Source organism: Patagioenas fasciata, chromosome 18, assembly GCF_037038585.1.
Source record: "Patagioenas fasciata isolate bPatFas1 chromosome 18, bPatFas1.hap1, whole genome shotgun sequence".
Classification (NCBI taxonomy): domain Eukaryota; kingdom Metazoa; phylum Chordata; class Aves; order Columbiformes; family Columbidae; genus Patagioenas; species Patagioenas fasciata.
The window spans coordinates 11,724,983-11,743,096 of NC_092537.1; the positions used below are offsets into that span (position 1 = coordinate 11,724,983).

General features: G+C 48.8%; 1 protein-coding gene across 1 annotated transcript in view; it reads right to left on the bottom strand.

Annotated features, from left to right (window-relative positions):
- LOC136109609 (dynein axonemal heavy chain 9-like) overlaps window positions 1-18,114 on the bottom strand; it is a 181,334-nt gene that overhangs the window by 112,010 nt on the left and 51,210 nt on the right. Inside the window, exons 30-35 of the mRNA XM_065852415.2 lie at window positions 17,367-17,532; window positions 13,686-13,788; window positions 12,203-12,442; window positions 4,307-4,468; window positions 3,321-3,517; window positions 157-319 (exon numbers count right to left, since the gene is read on the bottom strand). Coding sequence (XP_065708487.2) covers window positions 157-319; window positions 3,321-3,517; window positions 4,307-4,468; window positions 12,203-12,442; window positions 13,686-13,788; window positions 17,367-17,532 — 1,031 coding nt within the window. The remainder of the gene's footprint in view (window positions 1-156; window positions 320-3,320; window positions 3,518-4,306; window positions 4,469-12,202; window positions 12,443-13,685; window positions 13,789-17,366; window positions 17,533-18,114) is intronic.

Genomic DNA, 18,114 nt, shown 5'->3' on the forward strand with positions numbered 1-18,114 from the left:
AGTCTTTCCTCATCAGAAAGATGCTCCAGACCCCTCAGCATCTTTGTCTCCCTCTGGTAATTCCTTGTCCTTCTTAAATTGGGGATCCCAAAGTTTTCAGGGCAAGTTCTGCTTTTTATTCCCTTCCGCTCCACCTCAGCCCCAGGAGTCACCCACCTTCAGGTCAGGGATCCCGTACCCTTTCCTCAGCGTGATCTGGAAAAGCTCCAGGGAGCTGATGAAGGCCGCCAGCCTGGTCAGGCTCTGCTTCCCGCTTCCACCCACGCCGACCAGGAGAGCATTCCCTCGGGGGGACTCCAGGATCCGGTTGATGCGGCAACTAAATTGAAGCATATAAAATCTGTCATTAATAAGAGTATTTTTCTTATTCTCTGCCCACTGCTTTTCAATATATATTTTAATCACTAGGAAACCGTAGTCTGAATGGGATGAAAAATGTCAATCTAAGAGACATGTCAGCAATCAATCCCCATCTCTGCTGAGGCCCAAACAAAGGATGTAGCTGATTAAAAAAATAGTTTGGTGGCGATTCAAACTGTGTCCAATATTTTTCCACCTGCCAAGTCCTGCTGGATAGAAATATTTTAAGGTGAAGGCCTGGATGTCTTTGCAGGGAGGACAAGGGAAAAAACACATTACATGGACATGCAAATAGTGAGAACAGAATTCATGGCTCTGGTGCACCTCTCCAGTGAAGGTTCCTCTTCACAAAGCATTTTGGGTTCATGTTCAGGTGAAGGGTCCTGCTATGCATTAAAGCATATTCATATACATCTGGAATAGCATAATACCTGTCTGGAAAATACAGTCCAACTTTATTTATCCAAGCCACCATTAAGAGTGAGATTTTGTCATACTTAAAATGAACTTGCTATTGTTTTTCAGGTCTGTTCACTTGTCCTTGAGAGTTCCACAGTGAGCTCTGCCCCCAGTCTATTCTCTTTAAGCAATTGCTGACATCCCCACATGTTAAAATCCCAAGTGAGGGAGGTTTAGAGGATCCTACCTGTGAAAACCTCACTGTCAGGTGTCTGAAATGCAAGCACCATTCCCCTCTTCACATCACTGCCTTTATTCAACTCACTTAACTGAGTATTTTCCTAGACTAATTAATTTTTCAAATAAGACTGCAAGAAATACTGTACTGCTTTATTGCAACTCAAGCGTTTTATGATCTATGTGCAGACTCCCACAGATTGTGAAATTAAACCCAGAATAGCAATCCAGCTTGTGTGGAGAGCTGGAATGTTCCTGCTTTTCATTCTCTAGCTGGCTGTCCCCAAAAGCAAGGGCACGGGGTGTGCGATGGGAATGGGCACCATGAGCCCCGGGTCAGGAGGTGACTGACCCACATCCCCCACCTCCCCACATACATTAACTCCCTTACTTTTTTTTCCCAACAGAAACTTCACAACAAATTCAAGATGTCATCCATAAGCTGTTGGAGATGGAATAATTTGTGTGTTTCAGCAAAACGCAATTTCCAAATGCGCTGAATCGAAATCACTCAGCTCCAGTGAAAATCATGCTGAATACTCAAACCTCGCCTTCCTGATTACTCACAATATTAACTGGAGGGATACTGACAGGTTTTGTTGAAAATCCCAATTTATGTAAGGTGCAAAAGAAGCACAAGATTAAAATTACTGTCACCTTTCTGCAAGCAGAAACACCAATGGACATCAGGTTGCATATGACTCATTAATACAAAGAAGTAAATGCCCAAACTATAAGGGAAGCCATGCCCCAGCACAGCCAGCATGCTGCACCGCAAAAGGAACAGATGGCTGAGCTCTTAGAACAGAACTGGTTAAACAGCTAGTTAAAAGGAGTAGAAATTTATATATATATATGTATTTTTTTAATTTGCATGAGAGTAACTGCATTAGGTTACCAGGTCCAGCAAACCTGAAATCACCCACACAAGCGTGCAGCAGGACAGCGGCTTCCTTCTAGCTTAGTCACAAACCTGCTCTTCATGATACAATGTTTCCAGGCAAAATCAGTTAAAACTATGATTTACAGGGCAGGTTCATCTTCAGAAATTATCTGAGGCCAGGTCTGCATTTCAGCCCCCAAAAATCAGACCACACCTGGAATATTGTGTCCAGTTGTGGCCCCTCAGTTCCAGAAGGACAGGGAACTGCTGCAGAGAGTCCAGCGCAGCCACCAAGATGCTGAAGGGAGTGGAGCATCTCCCGTGTGAGGAAAGGCTGAGGGAGCTGGGGCTCTGGAGCTGGAGAAGAGGAGACTGAGGGGGGACCTCATTAATGTTTACAGATATCTAAAGGGTGAGTGTCAGGAGGATGGAGCCAGGCTCTTCTCGGTGACAACCAATGATAGGACAAGGGGTAATGGGTTCAAACTGGAACACAGGAGGTTCCACTTAAATTGGAGAAGAAACTTCTTCCTGGTGAGGGTGGCAGAGCCTGGCCCAGGCTGCCCAGGGAGGTTGTGGAGTCTCCTTCTGTGCAGACATTCAAACCCGCCTGGACACCTTCCTGTGGAACCTCAGCTGGGTGTTCCTGCTCCACGGGGGGATTGCACTGGAGGAGCTTTCCAGGTCCCTTCAACCCCTGACATTCTGGGACTCTGTGATTCTGTGGAATTCCCAACAAGCATTTAAATCATGTATAAGAGCTGGAGGTACGTGTCACGATCCATACCACAGGCATGTAAATAGCTTCATAATGATCAACGGAGGCTCGCTATTTTCATATAGTCCCACGTGTCCAGTTTCCACAGGGAATCCAGCTGGACCTCCAGGCATCGGAATGCAAGCAGGCTTTCCAAAGGATCCAGGCAATTTAAGTGCCTCAGTCCATTCAAACTAGTAGCCTGAATTCACGTAATCTCACATTATATACATTTGAAAATCCCACTGAGAATTGTGTAAACGTGGCTCTAACCCAGTTGTGAAAGCATTTAGGGACATCCTGGTGTAACTAGTTCTGTGGCTGGCTGTCAAGTGAAGACAAAAAGCACTTGATCAATGTCATGTACAATAAACGTCTGTGCTGTATGCAGAGCATCAAGGGCCAAAGATGTAACAGCAACCAGACTTCAAAACGACCAGCAGCATGCTGACCCTCCATCCGACAGCCCCGCATCCTCACAGTGTCAAAAGATCCCCCCAGCAGCAGCTGGAGAAGCAGGGCAGTATTTGTGCAGGACACACCACGTGGGCAGATGAAGCTTCTGCACACCTCCAGCTCCTTCTGCTCTAATAATGGATACCGACATCCTCCAGAAACCTCCATGGAAACAATCTGCATGGATAAAAGCTACAATGAGAGCATAAAGACAGAAAACTCCCTTACACGTGGCACATGGCGTCCTCAAACAGCACCAGGCTCATGGCAGCATTGACTTCGTTGTAGCTGTCCAAGGCTTCCACAAGGATCTTGTTCAGCTCCTCCCAGGTCGGAACTGGCCTGTAGCTGGGTTCTCCAACGCCTTTAGCGAAATGGCAATAAATGTTCATTCGCTTGGTCTGCTCTAAAGTTTCCTCAATGTCCTGTCAAATTTAAAAATAATTTTAAAAAAAGGTATATAAGAAGTAAAGGAGAAAACACTGCAGCTCTATGTCATCTTTCCAAGTGAAGCACAGTGTTCCAAAAAATGCCTTTTTATGTCCATATAGCTGCACCTGTGTGTTGAAAAAGGGGAAAGAGCGACAAAAGGGAAGGAAAGGGAAAGGATAAAGCCCCAATACTTGCTCTGGACCTTTTGTAAATCACAAGAACTCATCACCTTAAGAGAATGTGAGCACAAGAAAAGCCCCACAGCAACAGCTACAGCATGACACTGTTGCATGGACAATGATTAACAGCCAGAGGAAAAAGCGCTGTCTGCGTTACTGTGATATTTGCAGGACTCCAATGGCAACACTGCCGGGTGATGACAGGACTGAAGCAAAGCAGGTCTAGAGCTTCCATTTGGAAGATATTTTGGGAAAAAAGGGGATTTGTGCCTGCATCTCACTTTACTCCCACCAAGACTGGGGATCTGACTCTTTTGCTTTTGCCACGAGACTCAAGACATTTAAATAAAATAATTTAATTAATTCACAGAGCCGAAATCTCCTCTCCCCAGTGCCCTTAGGGAGAGCATCGTTCACCCAAATACCAACATTGGCAGCCCAGGAAGCGATTGACAGAGATTTTGCTCCTGGTGTCCCACCAAGAGCATCACACTCCATGCAAGTGAGAGACTGGCAGACCTTGGGTCAAACTTCTCTTGCCCAAGGAACCTTTTTCCTGTAAGCACGTACGTTATTATCAGAGTTATGAACCTCAACACTTACGTCATATAATTTCTTCACCGTCTCCAGCTGGATTTTATCAAAGGTACCATAATCCTTTTCTTCAACCATCTTATCCCGGTAGACTCGGTTTGACTCGTGCAGGTAGAGTTTCACCAGGTCTTGGGGGTGCTGCAGACATTCCGGGGTAGAGAACAGAAGGCCCTGTGGGGTGCAGAGAGCAGCAGTAAACCCCACCTTGACCTGAAGGGCCTGATGTCTCCCCCAGCATCCAGGCTGAATGTGGCTGAATCACTCAAAATGCAGAGTTACTGTAACAACCTGCAAATAAACTTCTGAAGAAGCCCCTGGAGAACGTGCCCTTCGTTACCTCCAATTTCCCAAAGCAATTGTATATATTACACCAATTTTAATAGCCAAAGTGCATCCCCAGCGCAGCCTGATCTCCAAGAGTGCGTAGGGTCAGACACCAGCCCGACGGGCGGGTTTCTGCATCCCAACACCACAGCACGGCTGCTTTGTCAAGAAGAAGATAGTTTGGACATCTTAGCGGTGATGATTTTTTTCTAAAATCAATTAATTTTAATTAGGTGCATTCTGGCTGCAGGAAATATTAGTTTCTGTCTGCTTATCACAGCATGTTTACCATGAACTCTATTAAAATGCATAAAAGAATTATATTTCAAAGAGGTGTCACCTATTACTAAGCCTATTAACAGCACCCAGGGTTTTCAATGGCATGTATTAAACAGACAGTTTTTATTCCTAACATCTAATTATTTACACACAAAACATAAAATGTATTAAAAGCAATGTAAAGCAGGCCATCTCAGCTCGATGGATCATGGCTCAAATCATTTGGGTTTCACATTTGTCATTACAGCTGTCAAGCTGTTATTTTATTTATTTCAGAGAAAAGATAGTGAGAAGAGCTGATGACTCAAAGAGAATAAGGTGAAACCCATCAGGTCCTAAAAAAAAGTCACTCTAAAGACACTCCAAGCCACAAAAGTTGTGTTCTTGATGCAAGCAAATGTAAGGCTCAGAGGGAAGAAAATCCACGTTTCACAAATCTGTAAGCAGTTTATTAACTTAACACCTGAACATCTCCCCTTCCTTCACTTTACAGACCCGACTCTCCCGACTCCTCTCAGCAGAGCTACCAGGCTCTGCCACGGCAACCAGCTGCGTCCCCAGAGAGCGACGGGGACGCTCTAGATATGGAAGAAATTGCTGCCCCTGAGGGTGGTGAGAGCCTGGCCCAGGTTGGCCAGAGAGGTGGTGGATGAACCATCCCTGGAGACCAGGCAAGAAAAAATAAATAACTTTTTCTTTGCAGTCTAAATAACATTTAAAATAATACTAACTAGTGCAGCATAGCGACCCCTTTCTAGCTGTCCTGCACTGCTGGATGAAGCACCTGCTCTCCTTTCTCCTCATGTTCTTCTTGGGGAGCCCGGAGCTGCCTCAGTACTTTGAGGACAGCGGTGACAGGAAAACAATGACAAACACAACAACAGTGTGTGGGCCACAAACTCAAGAGTCCTATTTAAAGTGCCAATTTTTAAATCTGCTCTGATATCAGGGAGGGTTGATGAGAGGCTCCAGCCACCCCCTTGGCACTGCATAGAATCACAGAATCATTTCAGCTGGAAGAGACCCTCACGAGCATCGAGTCCAACCATACCCTAATTCTAGCATGAAACCATGTCCCTAAGCACCTTGTTTAAACACCTTTCAAACCCCTCCGGGGATGATGACTCCACCACTGCCCTGGGCAGCCTGTTCCATAGCACCGTGGTTGCCATGTGCGATAGAGCAGCTGCTGGCACCTGGATCTCTGTTAGGAAGAAAAATAGCAGAGATGGGAAGAGAGAAGGAGGGGGAAGCTGTGAAACCAGACTGGCTCAGGTAACCACACGCCAGCCAAACCCAAGGTAAAGCTGTGCCAAACAACCGTGCCAGACCAAGGCACAAAACAAACTCTTGCTGACCCTGCGCCCATCTCGCCGCCGTCATTCCCAACTCAGCCACAATGTCAGCACGTAACACACAAGGTGCATTTCGGTGCTTCAAGCCTGAAGTTTGCAGGGCTCTTTAGTGAGCTCAACCAAGGGTGAACATGAAAATCCCTCCCCATGCAAAGGAGTGAGGAGTTCACTGGCAGCGGAGCCGACGTGGAGCAGCAGGACACGCCGGAGCCCCCGCTGCTGTCTGGCTGTCAGGAGGAGAGAGCCTGCTCTTCCCCAGCTGCCACAGATCTTAATGTGACATGCTGCTTCAAAATCTTGTTAGAAATAGGAATAAAAAGCAAAATACAACCCTGCTGGGTCTATGATTACTATTTTACAGAGATGACAGATATAATTTAGAGCATAATACCATGGTAACCCTTTCAGATGGAAAGAAAGACAGCAGCAGGGCTTTCTCTGGTGGGAGCCAGCGGGGAATGTATTTTTAAAAAGCATAATCCACAACTCTGTCACTGCAGAGACCTGTCTGCTTTAATCAAGGGTAAATTGCTTGGAGCGTACCAATCAATTTAACTCTGCAGTGCATGGTGGGACCCAGAGGCACGAAAAGGTGCTGTAGAAATGCAAGACAAAGTAGTGTCGGACTTGAACCACAGACGGGACCCACTACAGAGCGAAAGTAACAGATAATACCTTCTGATGAGCCCAAAGGATTACAAAGGACTGAAGGGTGACCTTGCCCCTGCAGCAGTAACATCAGTAACAGTAAATTATATACTCACAACAACCAGGAGCCAGGCTGCCGTTCCTGCAGACCTTGCCTAACCCTGCTCCAGCCCCTTCTTGCCTGTCATCCCTGACTGTGGTTTCCAGCCCCTCCTCATATTTCCAGTGAAACGTGACAGCAAATTAAAGTTAGATTATTACAAATTATTACGGTACTTGCTGAGCCTTCTGTAGTCATTTAAAACCAGCCACGAGCCCAGGGGGCTGAAGATGGTCATAGATTTTGAGGTTCCTTGTTATTCTTTTTAAAAATCAGGAAGCAGCATCCTTCAGCCCAGACCCTGGTGTGTTCCCAGGTCAGCAGTGACCCGAATGTGTTTGTGTACTCAGCAGAGGAACCATGCCCAGTGCTGGCTTCCCCTCTTCATCCCCCTTCTTCACCCACAGCCCTTCTGCCAGTCGCCACCTCCCTGGAGACTCATGTTCCCCTTTGGGAGCCAAACCCCCCCACAACACACACATTGTGTGTCACATAGGACAGACCAGCTTATCTCTACTTGAGGGCCTGAACCAAAGTTTCACCCTTGGCCAGCTGACGCCAGACAAGCAGCAGCACTGAGTACAATGCTGAGGCATTTAATGCTGTCCAGCTGAAGGTGAAGTCCAGAGACAAAATCAAATTAGAACAGTGGATGAAAATCATTGTTCTGCAAGGATACATGGAATTTCTCACAGCCTTCCCAAGTCAACACAACTAGATGGTTTGGTAGGGGTCTGGAGCATCTTTCTGATGAGGAAAGACTCAGTGAGAGTTGGGGCTGTTGAGCTGGAGAAGAGAAGCTGAGAGGGATCTGATCAATGGATCAATATCTCAGGGTGGGTGTCAGAGGATGGACCAGACTCTGTTCAGTGGTGCCCAACGCCAGGGTGCGGGGCAACGGGCACAGACTGAAACACAGGAGGCTCCATCTGAACATGAGCAGAAACTTGTTTGCTGGGAGGTGCCAGAGCCTGGCCCAGGCTGCCCAGAGCGGGTGTGGAGTCTCCTTCTCTGAGACATTGAAACCCACCTGTGTGATCTGCTCTGTGACCCTGCGTGAGCAGGGCTTGGACTGGGGGATCTGCAGAGGTCCCTTCAACTCAACCAGGCTGGGATTATGTGGGATTCTGTAATGCTGAGGCATTTAGTGTTTTCCAGCTGAAGGTGATGTCCAGAGACAAAAATCAAATGAGAACAGTGGATGAAAATCATTGTTCTGTAGGGATACGTGGAATTTCCCACAGCCTTCCCAAGTCAACACAACTAGATGGTTCATCTCAGGAGAAACCTACTGTACAGCCAGGGCAGCCTGGAAAACAACATGGCTCAAGCAGTTCAGACAGGAGCCCACACAACAGAAGAAGACACCTGTGTCCTTGAACAGCCGCTGGAACCCAGGCTGGATATCCTGACATGTTTCAAAAAGCATTAGAGACCCACACTTGGGCAACAGAGTGAAACCACACCTGTGTCCCTGATGGGGAGCTGGACACCCTTCTGGCCTCCACAGCCTCGGATGAACCTGGATATCCTCACCTACCTGAATCTGAGCACCTTAAACTGGAGCCTAATCCCACCTTAGATCTGCAAAGTGCTGATGTCTGACAAGAGGACAGTCACCTTGGACTCCTTTCACCTCCAGTGAATGAGGTGCTTCAGAAACACAGTTCCTCTGAGCTCTTCTCCGTGTTTGTCCATGAGGAAGAGCTGATGCACTACAGACAGAAATGCCCATTTTTCTCTGCTGGGGGAGAGGACGCGACTCGCCAGGCAAAAGGGAATCCCACTGAAGATACTCAGACCCCCAGAGACGATCATTCCAATCAGTCAGGACAAACATGAACAGTGCTTGACAAAGTCAATCCACTGCTGCCTGCCAAGCCTCCTACCCCTGGGTGTATAGGTTGCTCTTTTCCCTTTGGTTTCACCAATACCTGACAAATCTCTCTGGTATTTTGCCATCATTTGTAATGAACACCTGGAGTCACCTTCAGCTGAACCCTCGCTCCAAGCAACGCAGACATCAGCCTGACCAGCTGGAGCCAGGTGGCAATGGGTCTTGGGTGCAGAAGGGAAAACATGAGAGCAGTAAGGACCTGTACCTGTTGAAAGGAATTATTGCTGACTTGATGTGGGGCCGTCTTCCTTGTTCTGTGCAACACTCACATGCGTACAATGTCCAAATTCATTAGCTGCAGCAATTAAGATACAAGTTCTTGGAGTGTTTTGTAATGAGGTAATTAGCACAGGACTCCTTGTCATAAGAGCTGTCAGGCAGTTTTGACAAAGGGAATCAAGCTGGGCTTCTAAGGTTGGTAGGTGCAGTATTAATATATAATATATTATGTGTATAACAGTATGTATATAATAGTGAGATAACAACAGAGCCACTGGACAGGCTGCAAATGGAGCCATTTTAAGGACCTGTGCAGAGCCAGCAGTATCACAGCACAGCGGCAGCAAGTCCAGGGGCTCACCCCTCCACAGCTGCAATTTCTACGTGCTTTGTGCCTTTAACAGTTGTCATTGGCTGCTTGTATAACTACAGAACAGTCGGTAAAACAACAATCTCCAAATGCCCTTCACACACACAGCTATTGTGCAGGCGGTGTTTGATTGCTTGTCTGGGATTAAAAGGAATTTGAAAAAGGCAACATGCACCGAGCTACATCCACCAGTTCTCCATCTGCCCACAAGCTAAGGAAACTCACATGTCCCTAACCAGGAAAAGGGGGTTGTTTATTCCTTTATCTTTTTTTTTTTTTTCCCAGTTAGCATCATATCAAGGGTCATGGGCCATGGTAGACTGGAAGGTGGGTGGAGAACTGGCTGGCCCAGCAGGCTCCGAGGTCTCACTGGAGCTCCAGTGTTCCGCAGGGGCTGGTACCGGGGCAGTGGGTGTCTCCATGCGGGAGCCAGCAGTGCTCTCCCAGCAGGGCTGCAGCTGGCACTGACCACGCAGAATGCAAAGGGAAGGACCTTGACAGGCAGACAAAAGCTGTGTGAGGTTCAATCCACTTTTGGGGCCCCCAGGACAAGAAAGACATTGACATACTGGAACGAGTTCAACGGAGGCCACCAAGGTCATAAAATGGTGGAGGACAGGACATGCAAGGAAAGGCTGAGAGAAATCGGTTTGTTCAGCTCGGGGAAAAGGTGAAGGGGAATTTTAATTCTGTTTCTATCCCTGGAGACATCCCAGGCCAGGCTGGATGGGGCTCTGAGCAACCTGAGCTGGTGAAGATGTCCCTGCTCATGGCAGGGGTGGCACTGGGGGAGCTGGGAAGGTCCCTCCAACCCAAACTGTTCTGTGATTCTTTGACTCTGTCTACAACTACCTAATAGGGAGTTATAGAGAAGACTGAGCCAATTTTTTTTGGAGGTGTATAGCAAAAGGACAAGAGGTAACAAACTGCAGGAAGGGAAATTCCAACTGAAATAAAAATATATCAGCTTCACCGTGGAGTGGGTTTAGTGGTGTGACAAGGGTCGGAGAGGTTATGGGAACTCCAGTCATGGAAACATTCAAAACTTGGCTGATCAGCCTGACCTGACTTTGAAGCTAGCACTGCACAAGAAGGGTTTGGACAAGAGAGTGTGAGCTAAATTATGAGTTTATGAAGATTGAATGAAAGTAACACATGGAAATGCATTCCCGGAGTCCAGAGCTTCTTTCACACTCAATTTCAGGAAGAAAATTGTGTTCCCGTAGGGACAAACAGGATATCAGGAGATCTCAAAAACTCAAGAATATTTAATGTGAAGGAATAATCAAGAATGAATCCAAAAGGTAAGGAAGGATTTCAAGAAAAATTGGACCACTATTTAAATAAACATTATGAAGCCCAGGAGCCAGACTCCCCCACTCCTGAAGCCACGTGATAAACAAAACAACACCTGAGCTCAGTCGCTGCTCCTGCCCCAGCATCTAGACCTGGCAGGACATTTCCTAATATCCCACAACCTGAGCACCTTTCAAGCAGGTTATAGTTAAAATTAAAGCTTCCCATGGAAATGCTGCTTTTCTCTCTCTGCCTTTCAAAGCACAGATTAACTAGAAGCCAGAAGTTAACACGACCCACATCTAACGTCAAAGGCTGCTGATGTTTAGCTGAGCATAAGTGACAGGTCTGATTCTTTCTTGGCACAAAAGAGTTATTAACTTTTTCAAGGCCCTGTTTTTGCATTTCCCACTACATCATTACTTCAGTTCTTGTGTGATGGACCAGACCACAAGGCACCGAACTTTCAGTACGTACTTAGGAGAACAGGTGTTAAGAAGGACAGCAAAAAGTTACAAACTGGGGTTCTACAAGAGTTTATGGTGTTCCAAACCTCTCGATTTGGCTGCTGAGAACCTTCTCAAATTTTACTAATCAGCCTTAAACTCTGAAAGGCTCTTTGAGCAGTAATATCTACTGCTTCAAAGTACGAGATTTCAGGGGAAAAAAAAGTCTCTCCGTTGTTGGAAGAAAATATTTCTAAATCTGAACAACTTCCCCTTGGTACAGAACTGGCTCTGGTGGAAATTCAGTTTTAGCAATTAAGTCAAAGCTGGGTTTGATTCAATTATCACCTTTTTAAATGCCACCTTTCATGCACATACTGAGCATCTGACCATCAAGAAGCTCAGAGGACATGCCAGTACAGGCCAACAAGCTAAGCTGGATCTAACTTCAGGGCCAGTAACCCACTAACTATCCACCACCTGCTTCAGTACAATAAAATAATTTGCCTGTGTGGTGGAACAGTGCCATTAATCCCCACATTTACACGTGTGGAACTGAGGCTCCCAAAGATGAGCGCAGCTCCATCGCACTCACCATCAGTCATTTAAGTGCTGAAGTCGGAAGCCCAAAGCTCCCTTCAGCTGGTCCCTTCTACAGCCAGAGGGCATTTCAACCCACCCCAAACCTGCACATCCATCTGGAACTACTCATCCCTCCCCGTTGACCACAAGAGGCTGGAAAGTAACTAAGCTTCTCAAAGCCATGGGCAATGGTTCTGGAATCCATCCAAAACTAACAAGGAATTAAGGAATGGCCTAAGGTCACCCACTTTACTCAGGGCACACATGTGCTGTGTCATTTTTAGGTAGGAGACTGCATTCTGCCCACCAGAGCTAGAGGAACACAGCTCCGCAGCCTCTTGTAGCATTGGGACAAGCTCCAAGTCCCACAGGACAGCAACTGCACTTACTTGGAAGATATTGGAGAAGTCTCTCAAGTTGAAAATGTAGTGGAACTTGATGGCTGTTGGAAGGAATGTAGCGGCTACTTTCTGGTGCAGTCCCAGGGCAAGGGCAACCAGCTGCTGAGCTGATTTTTGCACAGCCCCCGAGAAATTCCCACTTGTCAGGTGCTGCGTTAAAATGGTGCTATAGATCCTGGACAAGGCATCCTGCCCAGGGATGGACAGCGCGAAGACACAGAAGTGACGCTGAGGGAGAGAAAGGAAGGCATGGAAAGGTCAGAGAGGTAGAAAAACACCTTTCAAGCAAAATGCCCTTGGGGATTTGCTGTGATAATCTCATCTAGGCTCCCTTTCCCATGAAATGCTGGACCAGATGATCTTTTGAGGTCCCTTCCAACCTGGGTTGTTCTATGATTCTCTGATTTGCAGTCCACCTGAACAAGGTTATTTCCCTCTCCCAGTTTGCCAGCAGAGCTCAGGTGGGAAGTGACATCACTCTGCTCACTAAACCAGGGATTTTCAACTGCATCTCACCAATGCTACACTGGAAGTGCAGTCCATTGAAGAGCCAAAGGGCTCTGAAGGTCCCACCGACCTCTGACAAAGCCCAGTCACTGTCTCTATTAAGAGCAGCCCCTGGAAGGTGCCATCTCCCAGAGAACCTCTTTATTAATTTGGAACTTGCAAAGTTGCCCATGGGACACTTCATTTTAACTCCACACCTTGCTGAAGAGGAGCCAGGGTCCAAGCTGACTCTGGTCATTAGGTTTCTCCATGATGAAATGAATTTTGCTCACTGCTACTCAGTCCCTCCATCGGTTGGCAGCTCCCAAAAATCAAAGTCTAATGTTTAAGATCTCTTCCCAAATCTTCTGTTATCAGCAGCGCTTGAACTGCTTTTTGTTTGGCTTGGGGTTTTTTTGTTCGGTTAGGTTTTTGGGGGGATTTGGTTGGTTGGTTGGTTTTGGTGTTCTTTGTTTTGTTGGTTTTGTTTGGTTGCTTGGTTTGGGGTTTGTTGGGGTTTTTGTTGTTGTTGTGTTTTGGTGTGGCTTGGGTTTTTTTTTAGTTTTGTCTGTTTTCTTCGTTTGGGTTTCTCCCCCACACCTCTTTTTACTGACAGCTGCATCAGACAATTCTGGAAAGCAGGCGGCGTTAATGCACCATGCTTCAGAGCTAAATACGAGCTAAATGAAGGCAAAATCTGCCTGTATGGACCAGAAGGTTGTCCTGAAAGTAGGTGTTAAGCTGGCTGGCAACTTTTGACTTCCTCCTCTGACGGAGCTGCAGAATGCGAGGAAAAACAAACAAGGGAATAAGGGACCCAGTTTGGTGCTTCACTATTAGGAATCACAGTCACTCGACAGATTCGTGCCATTTGTACTGATAAAACAACAGCAGGATCTGCCAGTGGTTGTCCTCTAACCTCACGTTTAAATGATCCACCCCAAAATAAACCCAGCGATGCACCTGCCGTTGTGCAGGGCTTTACCTGCAGCCGAGGGTTGATGGTGAAGCTCCCCGCCGTCGGGTTCATGCACGACACATACTGCACGTTCGTGATCTCCTTCAGCGACAGCTTGGTCCGGTCGTACCTTCAGGCAAAACACAAGCAGCAGCACAGTGACCACGGCCACTGCCTCTCTCAGTACGTGTCCCTGGGCTGCCAGAGGCCGCTTGTCTTCAGGGGGTCAAATTCTGCGTCTTGCCAAGATGAGGCCCAGGCCCAGGTTGCCGGCCTATCTGTACACGGCCTGGCACACGCGAGTCCTGCTCCTGGTGGAAATCCTTCAGCTTCAACAACCTGTAGCTAATATTTCTATCAGTAATAAGCACTGAGCAAAGCCCCTGGGCCATACTCTTCACTTGCATGGAAATGGCAGAAAACAGCAGGAGTGTCTCTGGTTTGATCCCAACCCGGGACAGGGTGTGAGAGACTACAAGGGTGACTCTCAACACTGTGGCAAACCCAGCCCTGCAACACCCAGTCATGGGAGACGGGCCATCGTGAGCAGGTGAATGGTGATTTACATGTCAAGGCCGAGGTGACAGCCACAGACAAAGGCTGGGTGACACAGGCAGTGCTGTGTTGAAGGACACGCAGCCTGTGCGCTGACAGGCCCGACACGGTGTCAAGGCCCAGGCTGAGAGACCCTTCGGGCCTCCCCCATCTTCCACAATCACCCCCAGTGACGCCTGCACAAAAGCCCAGGTGATCCCGAGGGCTATAAACCCTATAAAACCTGTGCCAGCACGGGCAGGGTGCCACCCTGGGGACCCTTCCACCCACCGGGCTGACCACGGGAACCGAACCACACACCACAGGGTGCTGAACCCTGACTACAGACCCAAGCATTCCTGCATAGGAACTGGACCTGAGACTACAAACCCCTCAAACACACCATAGAGCCCTAAGGGTGGTGAGACCTTTCCTTTTCCTTTCCCTTTCCTTTTCCTTCCCTTCCCATTTCCTTCCCCCTTCTTTTCTTCCTCTCTCTTTCCTTCCTATATTCCTATTTCTTTGCCTTCCTTTTTGTGAGTAATACAGTAACATAAGGTTTAGAGCCCCACTTGTGCCACAAAACTCTTTCATGTGAATCTTTTCGCTGCTAAACTGTTTATCGATTGAGCTTAAGTAACATAAATCCTTCTGCCACTGAGTCATTTGCCAATTGGACCAAGCTACAAAAAATAAAGGTCTTTTGTTTGTGGACCTTTAGGATTGTATGTACTTTTTTCCAACCCAGGGGACTGACAAATCTCAGTCACACTTCCCCCAACCATAGCGCCGGGTGGTACGTGACAAGGGTCAGCAGGCTGCTGCTGCCGGGGAAGGACAGGGAGTCCTGGGCTCCCTGGTTTAAGAAGGACAAGGAATTACTGGAGAGAGTCCAGCGGTGGCTACAAAGATGCTAAGGGATCTGGAGCACCTTTCTTGTGACAAGAAACTGAGAGAGCTGGGGCTGTTGAGCTGGAGAAGAGAAGTTGAGAGGGATCTGATCAATGGGATCAATATCTCAGGGTGGGTGTCAGAGGATGGACCAGACTCTGTTCAGTGGTGCCCCGCGCCAGGGTGAGGGGCAACGGGCACAGACTGAAACACAGGAGGCTCCATCTGAACATGAGCAGAAACTTGTTTGCTGGGAGGTGCCAGAGCCTGGCCCAGGCTGCCCAGAGCGGGTGTGGAGGAACTGAAAACCATTCCAGTGGTTAAAATTCAGACAGTCAAGAAAACACACCTTCAATGAAAATAAAGAAATAATGGGAAGGGTTATTAGAATGGAGTCGTGAGACAGGTAAACTGAGCCTTGGCAGCTAGGAAGTGTCAGGTAGTCTGTAAACCCTGCCGTACCTAACCAACGGGGAACTGGGGAGGGAATTTGCAGTTGGGATTAGGGGTGGATATAAGCAGTGGCTTTTTGCCCTGTTTTGTGTGCCTACCTTTAGGTGGAACACCCGACCTTGCAAAATCATTAATAAAATATGCTTTGCTGAGAGATCCTACCTGAGCCTATTATATTGGTGAGATGATAACTTCCTGCATGCAATACAGTGCCCAGTGGGCACTGTTGAGTACATGGGCAGAAAGCCTCGATGTGTCTGGGAGGGGACCCACGGCATGCTGCATCCGCCCGCACCTCGCTGCATCCCCTGTACGTTGCTGCATCCCCCCGCACCTCGCTGCATCCCCTGTACGTTGCTGCATCCCCCCACACCTCGCTGCATCCCCTGTACGTTGCTGCATCCCCCCGCACCTCGCTGCATCCCCTGTACGTTGCTGCATCCCCCCACACCTCGCTGCATCCCCTGTACGTTGCTGCATCCCCCCGCACCTCGCTGCATCCCCTGTACGTTGCTGCATCCGCCCGCACCTCGCTGCATCCCCTGTACGTTGCTGCATCCGCCCGCACCTCGCTGCATCCCCTGTACGTTGCTGCATCCGCCCGCACCTCGCTGCATCCCCTGTACGTTGCTGCATCCGCCCGCACCTCGCTGCATCCCCTGTACGTTGCTGCATCCCCCCACACCTCGCTGCATCCCCTGTACGTTGCTGCATCCCCCCACACCTCGCTGCATCCCCTGTACGTTGCTGCATCCCCCCGCACCTTGCTGCATCCCCTGTACGTTGCTGCATCCCCCCACACCTCGCTGCATCCCCTGTACGTTGCTGCATCCCACCGCACCTCGCTGCATCCCCTGTACGTTGCTGCATCCCACTGCACCTCGCTGCATCCCCCTATGCCTCACTCCATCCCCCACACCTCGTTGCATCCCTCTGCGCCTCACTGCATCCCCCTACTCCTCGCTGCAGCCCCTTGTGCCTCCAACGCTCCCTCGCAGCTCCCTCACCCTCTATCTGCCTGACTTCCCTGACACCCACAGCCCAAGATTTCTGCCTCCGCTCTACTGTCTCTGTTCCTCGGAAGCTTTTGGCAGAGCTCAGGCATGCACACAGCTGAGGAAAGTGGAAATTGCAATGCGTCCCTGCCCTGTATTCCCTGTGGAGAGAGATGCAAATATTCATGTCCCACACAGAGCTGCTGGCTAAAGTGTAAAACACACCAATCTCCTTCCAAAACAGTCACTGCTTTTCCTTCAAATTACCTCTGCCTAGATAATGGTTGTTTGCTGCTGCCTGACAGAAGACAATGTTAGGTGCTCACAGCAGGGGGGTTCACCCCAGCTGAGGCCAAATCCACAGCCTCCTCTGCTCTCAGCGTCACAGGGCAGCAAGGCCGAGCATCGCGCTCCCCTCGCAGGCTTTGCACTGGGACCACAGTCACAAGCCACAGCAAGAGCAGAGCAAAGCTCCTCTCAACCCAGCTATGAGTAAGCAATCAAGCGGTATTAAAGAAGTGATGGACAACGTCCTCGGACACACGGTGTGAACTGTGGGGTTGTCCTGTGCAGGGACAGGAGCTGGACTCGATGATCCTTGCGGGTCCCTTCCAGCTCAGGACGTTTTGTGATTCTAAGTGAATTTGTTTGCTGGGGACAGGGGAAGCCCTGAGGGTGCTCAACTCTCAGTTCACCCAGAGCCTCCCAACCAGCTCTAGCCCAGCAGTATGCAATGGGAAGAGGGACCCACGCTTTGAGATTCTCTCAAACCCACTCCCCAGCACTGGAGCTGAACAAAAAGGTCTCCGACAACCAAGCCCAAGCAGGCTCCTACCAGTGGCCGTAGTCCAGGTGCTGCCGGATCAGCGTATGGGGCTGCACTGTCCCATAAGCGTCCACCTCGGGCATGTTGAGATCATCAATGAAGTACACGAGCTTCTTGGTACCTGGAGGGCCATAATTCCTACCAGCCTTTTTCTCCAGAGGCTTCTCAAGCATACCTGTAGGGAGGCAGAGGTGCAAAGCTCATCTACTGGGAGAGCAACTGCTGCAAAATAAAAATGATTTCTCAGCCCAGCTCAATGCTGTGCTGTGTGTAGCTACAGCGGCCCCTCAAGGAGCTGAGATGTCCCCCAGCTGCAGCTGTATGAGGAGCAGCTGAGGGGCCTGGGGGTTCAGCTGGAGAACAGGAGCTGAGGGGAGACCTTCTGATCTCTGAACTGCCTGAAAGGAGCTTGGAGCCAGGGGAGATCAGGCTCTGCTCCCAAGGAACAAGCGCCAGGAGAAGAGGAAATGGTCTCAAGTTGTGCCAGAGGAGGTTGAGGTTGGATCTGGGGAACAATTTCTTCCCCAAAGGGCTGTGGGGCATTGGAACAGGCTGCCCAGGGCAGTGCTGGAGTCACCATCCCTGAAGGGTTGGACAGACGTGGAGATGAGGTTCTCAGGGACTAGAGTGCTAGAGCTGGGTTACGGTTGGACTCGATGATCCTGAAGGTCTCTTCCAACCAAACTGACTCTATGATTCTACAGTGCAGCTGGGAGCCCTGCAGGGACCCTTGGTCAGCACTTTGGTTTGACTTAAA